General features: G+C 34.4%; 1 protein-coding gene across 1 annotated transcript in view; it reads left to right on the top strand.

Annotated features, from left to right (window-relative positions):
* The window catches only part of CRPPA (CDP-L-ribitol pyrophosphorylase A), a 332,224-nt gene that overhangs the window by 169,300 nt on the left and 150,506 nt on the right, over nt 1-12,418 (top strand). Inside the window, exons 7-8 of the mRNA XM_047096860.1 lie at nt 2,711-2,803; nt 3,284-3,376. Coding sequence (XP_046952816.1) covers nt 2,711-2,803; nt 3,284-3,376 — 186 coding nt within the window. The remainder of the gene's footprint in view (nt 1-2,710; nt 2,804-3,283; nt 3,377-12,418) is intronic.

Raw genomic sequence — 12,418 nt, 5'->3', positions numbered from 1 at the left:
TCCTCTGTTTGTTCTCCATATTTAAGAGTCTCTTATGTTTTGTCCCCCTCCCTGTCTTGAAACTGTTTTAAATTTAAAATACCTATATATCAAGTATTTGCTAGTGGGAAGAACATTCGTGTTTCTGTGCACAAGGACCCCATATCCTTTCCTTAAGAATTTTATCCATTTCAGTACTTCAGAAGTTAAATCAGTCTCTCATGTTCTCACCCTAGACCTCATTTATGTATATGCAAAATAAAATTTTAAATGAAATCATTTTGTAAAATTCACATTTCACATTTGTTGAAGTTACTATCTCATGATGTGATTGTTTTATTTCATATCTGTTAAGTCAAACTTGGCAGGATCTAAGGAATTTTATAGTACTTGTATGCAGATATTCACACTAATATCTTTTTAAAAATTTTTTTTAACGTTTATTTATTTTTGAGACAGAGGCAGAGCATGAACAGGGGAGGGTCAGAGAGAGAGGGAGACGCAGAATCCGAAACAGGCTCCAGGCTCTGAGCTGTCAGCACAGAGCCCAATGCGGGGCTCGAACTCACGGACCGTGACATCATGACCTGAGCCAAAGTCGGATGCTTAACCGACTGAGCCACCCAGGTGCCCCTGTTCACACTAATATCTTAAATACTGGCATAAGACCTTAACTCTGTGGTCAGAGGAAAGACTATTTGTTAACAGCAGTAGCATTAAGGACAATATAGCGTTGCACTGATGGTCTACATTGCAATTCCTACAGGGGAATGCTGTTACCACTAGGTGCTGTTCTAGTTGAGGTAAATTAAAGATGTTGATGTTGGGAAGCACTTAATTTGTTCAGGGACCATGGGCAAAAAAAAGAGACGTTGTCTTTATTCCTCTGGAATGTCAAGCGGATCTGCCCCAGAGAGAGAGAGGAGGCTACCTTTATTTTTTGGAATATGCACAAATATACTCCAGGAAGAGACATCCCTATCTTTGCAAATCTGCCTGTTATGCAGACATCTTTGAAAAGTCCATCTGGAGTGCGTTAGCTATTAATGTCTTTGAAAATGTTTGGGTATATAAAACATCCCTGGAAAATTATCTCCTTGTAATATCTAGAAGATGTGATTCCTTGAACAAACTTAATGTTGCACAGTGAAAGCCAATAATTTCTTCTCTGTTTAACTATCAGTATGTGGCTGGTGCAAATGGAACTATTTTGTTAATTTTTTTAATGTTGTCTCGAACTTGGTACTCAATAAGAATTTTGAAATGAAAAAAGTCTTGAAATTTGCAAGCCAATGAATTCGTAGCAGTGCTAAGACTTCAAAACATTTACTTCCCCTTCTCTAATATTCTGTCAAAATTACATAGAACTAAGATGAATCCTACTTACTATGTAATGTTCTTGGAAGTACACGGTTTAATGTTTTACTAAGGGACTGGCCTACTGTTTTAGAATCGTAAGTTGTAAAGCATTGTAAATGTAATGCCAGTATTAACCATTGAAATGTGGCTTTCTGGGGAATTAAAATAACATACATAAAAGACCTCTTGTTTAATAATTAAGTTTTTGTTCTTATTGCTATTAGAGGGAAACAATGGAAGTTAATTAGAATATTGAGTTTATGGAATAAAAGTCTCATTAGGAGAATTTTTGTATTATATGTGCTATTCTAAATCTAGTCTGGGACCATCTCTAGTAATAATCTCTTCATCTTTTGTTTTATTTCAAGTCTTATTTCTCTCTCAGATTATTATAATAATTTTTTAAATATAATTTATTGTCAAGTTACCCAACATACAGTGTATACAGGGTACTCTTGGCTTCAGGATAGATTGCCATGATTCATTGCTTACACACAACACCCAGTGCTCATCCCAACGAGTGTCCTCCTCAGTGCCTGTCACCCATTTCCCCTCTCCCCCACCCCATCAACCCTCAGTTTGTTCTCTGTATTTAAGAGTCTCTTGTGGTTTGTTTTGTTTAAAACTATTTTTCCCCCATGGTCTTCTGTTAAGTTTCACGAATTCTTATCAGTGAAAACATGCAATATCTGTCTTTCTCTGACTGACTGTCTTCACTTAGCATAATACCGTCCAATTCCATCCATGTTGCTGCAAATGGCAAGATTTCATTCTTTCTCATTGCCAAGTAGTATTGCATTGTGTATACGTATGTATGTGTTTCAGCTTTTTTATCCATTTATCAATTGATGGACATTTGGGCTCTTTCCATACTGTGGCTATTGATAGTGCTGTGTCCACCATGTTGACTCCTCCCTAATAATTTCTTAATGCTTTTCCTGCTTCTAGTCATTCCAGGTTTGGCAGAATCTATCTAACTGTAGAATTTAACATGTTTGCAGAATCATCCAACAACTCCCATCTAACCAACCATTTGATTATAATCCACAATTTTCTGAAATACATCCTTTGTATAAGAAAAAAACAGGTACTGCCTGTCCCTGCATATATCCTATACCTTTACTTATTTGAAACTATTTCCTTTATCTGCATCTCTGTTCACCAAAATAATATTCATCAGTCATGGAGTAGTTCAGATGTCTTTTTCTTGGAAGCTTCATAAACTTTAGCCTGAATTATTTTGACTTTTTATGGTCTTTGGCTTTTTGTGTCTGTTGAAATTTTATGCTCATTTGTAACATTAATTTAGGTTCTGATTTGGTCTTTCTATCTAGTTTATAAACTGCTCTTTCTTAATTATTTATTCTCCTAGCATGTAAAAGTCACGTCTCGACTTCCATGTCACACTGGCAGAGATCTTGATCAAATCATGTCAGAGCAGTGCTACAGTTACGTTTGCGTGAATGTAAGTAGTGACCTTAAATGGTTCAAAGCCTTTGACGATCTGTGTAAATGTAATGTGCAAGATAATTATTTCTTGATTTTTCATTGTTTGAATTTAAGTTTTTTGTGATGAGCTGTGTTATTCAGTAAGTATTTGGAAATTTTTTTTTTTAATTTTTGAAATAAAAAAAAATATTTTCTCACAAGTTAATTCCCATAATGAGAAGAAGGTGATATTTCTGTAGATGCCATTTTCAGTTATTCGGTATGAAGCAGATAAGATGACGCAGGTTTGAATTAATGAAGAATTCAAATTTTAATAGATGTGACCGTATGGGTATCCTTGAAAGTTGTTCAAAAAGTGAAAATTAAGCTTGATAAAAATTTTGGATGTGTATGTAAAAGCTCCATATTTTTTCCTTCATTAACTTTTAATTCTTGAATTAACTTTTAAATCATTTAAGAACTTCTTTTCACTTCCTTTTATTTTCTGGTCTTTCAGGTTATGACCTCTGATTTTGAGGAAATCCAGAAGTTAGTGAATATGCTGGAAGAGAGTAATCTTTCCATTTTATATCCTGTTGTTGTTATTTCAGTAAGTGATTTAATTAAGATTTAACTCCTCATCCTTAGGCTTCCTTCCTTGGGATTCAGTTTTCCTTTTTAACAAAATTTCATCCAATTGAGGAAATCTACCCAAGCCCAGAAGAAACTCCTTTTATGGATGCCTGAGCTTTCTCTCTTGTTATGACTTCTATGACTTTGTTCCTTTATTACTGTAGTTATTTGTTTGAATTGACAAGTTTAGGGAAAAAATTAATGTAGCAACCAGTTTTATTTCTTTTTCTTCATTAAAATTGCAAAGTATACTGCTGAATTCACTAGCTGTTTGGAGAATATGAAAGAGCTTATTAGCATGTTAGCAAAACACCATTGGAGAAAAAATACCGAGGTTAAAAAAGAAAGAGGGAAAATAGCATGTGGAAGTAAATTGTTTCTTAGGTTGTATCATCTTCTCTGTCACTTGGACAGCAAAGTAGAAGGAGAAACAGATGAAAGAGAATTCCTTGGAGATGGCCCATGAAAATTTTGGGAAGGTCTTTCCTGTGAAAGACTAAAAGTGTATGTTTAATACAGCGTTTTTTTGATTGGTCTATTAAACTGTACAAAAGAGGGAGATCTCAGCACAACCAGGAAGGAATAAAATCAGAGACTAGCTGAGTAGAGTGTAGTCTGTGATATTTTACTGTGGGAAGGGGTTCAAAATGTGACATTCTCCAATCATTTGCTTAACAATTGCCAAATTTCTAATCTTGGGCCCATCCCAATAGTGTGGGAATTTAGAATTTAGTTCATGGTAGGTAAGATCATTAATACAAAAAGAAAATTTGTAATACAAATGAATTTAACTCTAGCATGGCAAATACATCCAAATTAGCAACTGGGGAAGAATGGTTTTACTGTCCTATTGTATGTGGGCATATAGTCTAATGGTAAGTTCCATGTATCCTGCTGATTATGGAAAATCAAGTTCCACAAGCAACTGATTTTAACAGAAGTATCAGTGACTTTCATTGGGGGTGTTGTGGGAAACATGAAATTTACTTAATGCTGGAAGGCTCTAAGGCTCTGTAGGGTACAGTTAGGTTAAAAGTCCTATGTATAGCCCTCTATTCCTCCCTTTGTGTTAAGTTACTTAGAAAATCTCCTTCTCTCCATGTCCCCAGATAATACTCTAAAGTGTATACAGCATTATGAAGGGAGCAACGGCTTTAAACTTGGAATTTCTCAGTTCCTTGGTCACCTTGGTTAAGTTTCCTGACATTTGCTTTCCTCATTTTAGAAATGAGGCTAATAACCCTACTTCTCAAATCCTTGTAAGGATTAAGAAGAATGAATGAATACATAAATGCAAACTGAGGTTGGTATCTCTTTGGGAGGCGTGTAGTGTTTCATTTAATAAATTAAAAAAAAAAAAGCTTTAATAGCTTAGCTCCTCTTCTTTCCCATTTAGATTAGATGACTCAAAGTTCACTTCCACTGCTCTCTAATCTGAATGCTGAGCTTGAATCATACATTTTTCAGCATTCTATTAGGTACTTCAGTTTGAGTACTTCGTTATCATCTTATGTGTGCTGTATCAGATCTATCACAAAAACATGTTTCCTACAAGCTGATTTCTCTTAGCAGCAGTAGTTGTGGCTGGGACTCAGGCGGGAATCTGCCTTAGCTCTGAATTTTCTTTCTACCTTTTTCCTCTGCCTCTCACCATCAAACACACATGTGTGCGTGGACATACACACACAGTTTTTAACTGTTCTCTTTCATTGCACGTCAACCTGTTTTTTTGTATTTTTCCATAAATATTTGAATTTAGTTTTCTGTTTATTTCTGTTGAGTTCTATTTTATGTATCCCAGTAAGTGCTAGAATTTTATTTATTTATTTATTTTTGATTCCCTGGTGTTCTGTATCAAACCAAGGAAAAAGATGGATAGTCCTCTAATTAGAGAGTAAATGTCTCCTAGAACTAGTTTGAGGATAGTATTATTATAAATCTGTATACCATAAACATTGGAAAATGTTTAAATTGGAGAGTTGTTATTACTCCATGATTAATGTTTGTTCACCCATTATTTTCTCAGTGAATAGGTAGACTCAGTGTAGGGATATGAAAGTTATTATTAAACTTAATAGTAAAATGTCAATAGAACATATCTAGAGTCTGTATCCTTAGGATGGACCAAATCACTGGAAAGGTAAAATAAAGAATGCTCTGTTCTTGGTTTGAGAGGCTCATGAATTTTTCTGGATTTTTGAATTGTCCTGTAAATGATTCAATAAAGGCTTCATCCCATTTCTTTCTGATAGTACTTTTCCCCAAATGGCCAAAAGGCCATTTCAGTTTTCCTATGACTTAATCTTTGGCAGATTCATTCAAATATTCCCCAAATGAGTAGTTGTGTAGAAAATATTATTCTAGTTACAAAATGAATAAGATAAAAACTTAAATTTGAGTCTAAATATCTGGGGACATAAGTTATACATGAGTAAGTAGAAAAAAAAAACAATGCATGCAGTGTCTGGAGATAGAAGTATGAGTACACATGAAGATATAGATCCATATGTATGTAACTGGAAAGATGTTACTATAGGCAGGTCATACTAGTCTAGAATGGTATGTGTATTTTACTTTTATCTGAATTACTTTGCTAGAAGATTAAATTATATCTTTTTTTTTTTTTTTAAATAAGGCTTTTAAACATTTCTAAAATCTCAGAAGAGTTGCCAAAGAATTTTCTTATTTCCTTCCCTGAGCAGGCAGGTTTTATTCACCAGAAAATAAATCGCAAATGACTTCAAGGTCATAGAAAAATAGAAAAATAAATCCATTATTGTTTTGGAATTATGTGTTTCGGTAGTTATTGAATGCATGTATTGTAAATGTTTAAAACCCTATTTTGTCTAGGCTGAGATATAGTACAGTGGTCCTTTTTTTCCTATGTGAGGGTTTATCAACTTCCAATTTCAGTCCATCTGAAGAGAGGAAGACTTGGGAATCACCCAGTTGCAAAGTAAAATTGTGGTTGATGAGGTGTTAGTGAGGATTTTTTTCAACTGAGAGACTAGTTAAGGTGGTCATTTGCAATGTTACCATGATTCACTCTACAAGGACAAACTTTCAGAGGAAATGGGGCTGATGTTAAGCTGGGGCATTTTGTTTGGCAAAAGTAATACTTGGTCAGTTTTTGTTTGTTTGTGTTTTAATTTTTTTTTTTTTTAATTTATTTTTGAGAGAGAGTGAGAGGATGGGGAAGGGCACAGAGGGAGAGAGAGAGAATCCCAGCAGGCTCAGACTGTCAACACAGAGCCCCAAGTGGGGCTTGAACTCAGGAACCATGAGATCATGACCTGAGCTGAACATAAGATGAGATGCTTAACTGTCTGAGCCACCCAGGTGCCCCAACACTTGATCAGGTTTTAAGTGTTGGAAATTGGTGTCTGGTCTGCCATGCTGGTGAAACTCACATTGTCTTAAATTTTCAAGGAGATGCAGAAAAATATTTTGGAATTTGCTATTAAATGTCATTTGGTAGTCATTTAAGTGGTACATCGGACCCTCAACCTCATCTGAAACTTTAATCCCTTGGAGGGAGAGCTAAGCACTGAAGGAATGACTGGTTAATGGTGTTAGATTCTTGGTACACAGGTGTTGTAGACTCTGGGTCTGGAGTTTTTCCTTGTCCAGCAAGAAAGTGGGACGCAGGATTAAAATGCGAGAGATGGCTAATGTTCTGGAGAAGACAGGAGCCCCTATTAGAGGTCGTTGCACCATATTATTTAGGATCAGAAGGCTTATAAACATGGTGATGGATGGGCACAAAGAGACAATGAAACTGTGAACATGAACTCAGGGATGTGAGGGAAAGGGGTTTTTGAAGATATGCAGTGTTAGGGGTTTGGGTTAAAACAAAATCCTGGCGGTGGGTGGAAGGTTGTTTACAGCAGACATGAGGCACCAACTGTGTTTACCTAAACTGGTCTAGGGGACAAGAAACAGAGCAAGACACCTCAGGGTCAACATGGCACCTTTCTTTTGCTAATCAACTCCGCTCTGGGCAACTTCCCCCTGCACTGGGCTACTCTGCCCTGCAGCTGTCTATAGCCCTATTTACCTGTTTACCTAACTTGGTCCTTCCTTCCTTTTTTTGAAAGCAGCTTTCTGTTGTTGTGCTAAGTTGGGGGGCGTTTCTGCCCTGAATACCTAATATGGCTTACCTCATATACCTTTATCCTATACTGGGGCCTTTCCCTGCCCTATCTATACCTATTTCCCTAATCTTTACCCAAACTTGGGTGTGAGCATCCTATGGCTTTCTAATTCTTTATGCCTTGTTAACCCATCATTGCAAGCTCAGGGAATTCCTAAGCTTATTCACCACACATAGGTATTTAGCTAAAGTAAATTTTATTTCAGGGTGTTGATTGTCTGAAGATCAACTTCTCTCTGCCTTTATGAAGCTGAAATGGGTTAGGAAATACTGACTGTAGGAGGTTTTTGTGATCTCAGGTAAACTGACAGGAAAGATGCTACTGCCTTAAGATCTGCTTAGAAGAAGAAATAGAATTTCACCATGAAAAGTAGAAAAAATAATTAGGACTTTATCTTAAAATAACTAAGATAAAGATCAAAATAATTTTATCTGTTTAAAAAATTAGAGTGTTTGGAAGAGGCATCTTTGCTTAGTCTTGTGAACATTGCATGATAATATGCTTCATTTCAAGTGGTCATTTTTATAAAAATATTTTTGGACATTTTTTAATTTTGTAAAAATATCTTAATACCTTGTTCAAAATTCTCTTTGGGGTCATAATTCTTATTTTATTTCTTTTTAAGGGTTTAATTTAGCCAAGTTCTCATTTGTCAATGGTGTTGAGTAGGATTTATGGAGTTTACCAATGTTAATTTGTTCAACTTAATAAAATCCCAAATTTTGATAGTTGTAACTTAATTTTGTTTTAATCATATTAAACCATTAGAATTTTTAAAATTGGTTTGACCAGGTGGAGACTGATAACTGTTGACTGTTGGGCCTACGTAGATGCAGCATTAAAGTAGGCAGAGGTAGTTGAGTGGGCTCAATTTATAAGCGTTTTGTTTTTCATTGAGTCTGCATCTATGTTAGGATGACATTTGTTAACCTATGTAGCCTTTTAACTGTGAGCCTTTAGAAACAGGTAATCAGATAAGAAGCATGTCTTGTACTAGGAAAATTCTACTAACTGAAAGAAAAAAATACGTATTTAAAGAAATTTTAATGTTTGTTTATTTTTTGAGACAGAGGGATAAAGTGCAAGTGGGGGAGGGGCAGAGAGAGAGGGAGACACAGAATCTGAAACAGGCTCCAGGCTCTGAGCTGTCAGCACAGAGCCTGACGCAGGGCTCGAACTCAAGAACTGCGAGATCATGACCTGAGCTGAAGTCTAACACTTAACCAACTGAGCCACCCAGATGCCGCCATATATATATATATATATATATATATATATATATATATATATATATATATATATATTTTAGAGACTGATTGGCACAAAGGAATTTTTAAAATGTAGGTTCTTGCATATGTCTTTTATCAAGAAAAACCTTATAAGCATAAAAGCCCATGTTTTCTTTTGTTAAATTGTGTAGGAGTTATGTTTTGAGAGCACTTTTCAGATGAGATTTCTGATGCTGTTTAATGTATCATAAATTATCAAGGAACCAAGTTTTTATCTTGAGTTAACTAAAATTATTGTTAGCCTTCTCTTCTTTGTAGTTACCAGTGCGGGTGGGGGTGGGGGGTACACAGCTAGCAACTTTTTCAGATTGCAACTCTCAAGAGGATTAACTGAAAACTTCTTTTGGAATCACCTGATATTATAGCTAGCAACATGGGGCATGTTCATTTCTTTACTTTCTACTTTGATTGTGTTTTTTTTTTCCACTATTTAAATTATGAAAAAATATTTAGAAAAATAAAGTAATATATTAAATATATTCAAATAGTAAAAGGTGAACTCATAAAATTTGTTATGAAAATCATTCCCCCATCCCCCCCAAAAATAGGCTTTTACTTAAATAAGATGCAAAAGTGCTCAAAATCTCAATTACAGGCTGAGTTCTTTGCTTGGTAATTAATGATCAGGGAGCTGTTTTTTTCCAACAATGCAGAATAAAAGTTTTGGGAAGCAAAACTAAGTATAGTTGTTTTCCAGCCAAGGTTATGTAAAACTAATTGTAAAACTTTAAAAAATTCCTTCCCAGGTGCAAAAAGTAAAAGAGAGGTTCTCATTTATTTGGATCTGGCAAGTTTTGTGCAAAACATCCGTTCCTACTATTATCAAATGATATAATGAACAGTTTATTCTTGTTTAAAGCTTACTTTTTCAATGAGTAAAGCTGTTTCATATAATAGACACCAATGAAATGTTTAATTTTTAAAAGCAGAATAAAATTGGCAAAAAACATAAGTTCAAAACTGAGAAATGAAGCAAACTCTTTTACTTGAGAAAATTTTTATCACTTCCCCACTACAAAATAAATTCACAGTATTCATCTGGATAAGAGCACAAAAGCTCTAATTTTTGACTATGTAGACTATAATTTTATTGGTGCTTTATGAGTGTTAGGAATCTTTTCCTGAATTTAGCACAAAACATAAATTACCATATGGAATTTTAATGCTTTGAAAAATAAAAATAAACCTTCAAAAGTACCTAATTTAGTTCTAGTTACCTGGAAGTAGTTTATTGACATAACAGATCAGAATATATGGTCTGTAGAATACTTCAAAATGTTTAATATTTGAACATGTTAGCAAATAAAAAAAATAGAAAACCACCATCCATTGACACTTGATACTGTGACATCTGGGGAAACTCAGCAATGTAAATTGTTTCCAGAAGGTTCCACAGCTCACCAATGGCAGAGCTAGGAACAGAATCAATCCACTGTGTACTGTATCATATAAACTTGTTACTTTTATGCATTCATGGATGTGTTAAATAATATTGAAAAAGGTTAAAAGTATACATACACACATATATGTATTTAATATTCTTTCCTAATAAAGAACAAATGACAATTGGAAGAACATACTGATGCCTTCTTTTAAGTGCTAATGGTTTCTTTCTTTGCTTCACAAGGTATTGACTTGAGGCTTATTGAATTTAAGTTATAAAAATCTGTGGTCCTGTTAAGTTTCTTACCAGATTCTAAACATGTATCTTTGTCATGTTTTACTGAACTACTTATTCTATACATTTCCTTCTGTTAACCCTATTACTAATAGACTGACAAAATATGTGTTTAGGTCACAAGTTCTTAAAAAACAAAAGAGAGCTGGATGTTGTAATTCTCACTGCCATCATACTGGGTTTACTTTTTACAATGTGTATATTTCACGCCCTTTATCTGTCTTTATTTTTGAATGGATATTCTCTATGTGCGCATGTGTGTGTATGTGGTTAATAGTCAAAGAAGGACCAATGGGGTTAGCACAAATCCTTCTTCTATTCCAATCTCAACCACGTTGCTTCTGTAGCTTTTTGTTTTTCCTTCAAAAAATTATGATCTTATTGTATGCTGAATGTTTTCATGTTTTACTTTAGGTACACTAACGTGTTCTCTTTCATGGCTGTATATGGCCATTGTAGAAATGTGGCAGAAATGTAATCATTTCTACGAATTCTACAAATGTTTTCATTTGTTTTCTGGTAATAAATTAAGTCTGAAGTATTTCCTGCCTAAAATAATAATAAAATCTCAATCCTGGTTTTAAATTCCTTGAGAACCTTTTGAAATTTTAGTCATGAAGGGATTCATATCTAACACAAAAGTGAGGAATGATGAAGTCACTCTTTTAGGAGGTGGTGAATAGAAAGAATTGTCTGTTATTTTAAGTTTTAGAAGATCTTTGCTTATGGCTAAATAGTTACTGGAAGGTTTTTGTTGTGGGATATTAAAATTCCCTAGGATTAATTGTGATGGGCACATAACTGACGCTGTGGAGAGAAATTATTCTTATAGGACATACCTTTCTAGTTTTAATTCATTCTGGTAATGAATTATGGTTATTTTCAGATAGAGTGATGTTATTATGGAATATGCAAATATAATAAATTCCAGAATACTTTTTATAAGTTTAATGAATGAATTTTTCTTGATTAAGCACAGGGTTTGAAATTGCTATTTATTTTCCTAATTTAAGCAGTTCACTGAATTTGGTCAGATGCACAAAATTGTTTATGATTTTGTTTGCTAGTGCTTTCCATATAAATCAGTTTATAAAATTTAACATGAAATGCACAGGAGGCAAATAATGAAGCTAGCCTTTTTTGTTAGGCAGCCTACATTAATTTTAGGCTTAGAAAAGGCGTTGAGCAATGGATTTGATCATTTACTGTCATATCAGAAAATGTGCCTGAGGATTTCTTTTACTAGTTTTTTTTTTTTTTTGAATACAGGACTCTATTTTAAATAATGGCCTTTAGCTCAATTGTGTTGTGCTATTTCTTTACAAAGATGGAACCAAATATATTTTCAGTATCATTTACTTGACAAATACATGTTATATGTGTTATATACATTGATTAAAGTTGATTTCTTATATAGATTAAAGTCAGGCTTGGTATATTTTTATTTTACTATTCAGAAGGTTTTACTCCTTGGAGAAAATAAATTACGTTGTCATAAAGGTGGTGTTAAATAGAAGAATTGACTGTTCTTTTAAGTTTTAGGAACTCTTTGGTATGGTGAGGATGATATCCCAAGACAGGTTCAAGGTACAAGGGATAGATAGGTGTACAAATAACAAGTGTTTACTAACTTTTATGTCTCTCAGTTGTATTTCAGAGTCTTTTTTTTTAAGTTAATTTATTTATTTTGAGAGAGAAAGAGCAGAGGAGGGGCAGAGAAGGGGGGGAGAGAGAGAATGCCACACTGTCAGTTTGGAGCCTGATGTGGGGCTTGAACTCAGAAAACATGAGGTCATGATCTGGGCCCAAGTCAAGAGTTGGATTAACAGCAGACTAACATCAGATTGACATCAGACTGAGCCACCCTGGTGCCTCTACTTCAGAGTCTTTATCTGGCC

The sequence above is a fragment of the Lynx rufus genome, unplaced genomic scaffold (assembly GCF_022079265.1).
Source record: "Lynx rufus isolate CCGP_SWC_20201006 ecotype Redwood Valley unplaced genomic scaffold, mLynRuf1.p SCAF_4, whole genome shotgun sequence".
Classification (NCBI taxonomy): domain Eukaryota; kingdom Metazoa; phylum Chordata; class Mammalia; order Carnivora; family Felidae; genus Lynx; species Lynx rufus.
Note: the sequence above shows the minus strand (reverse complement) of the source record. Positions and strands in the feature narration are given on the sequence as shown.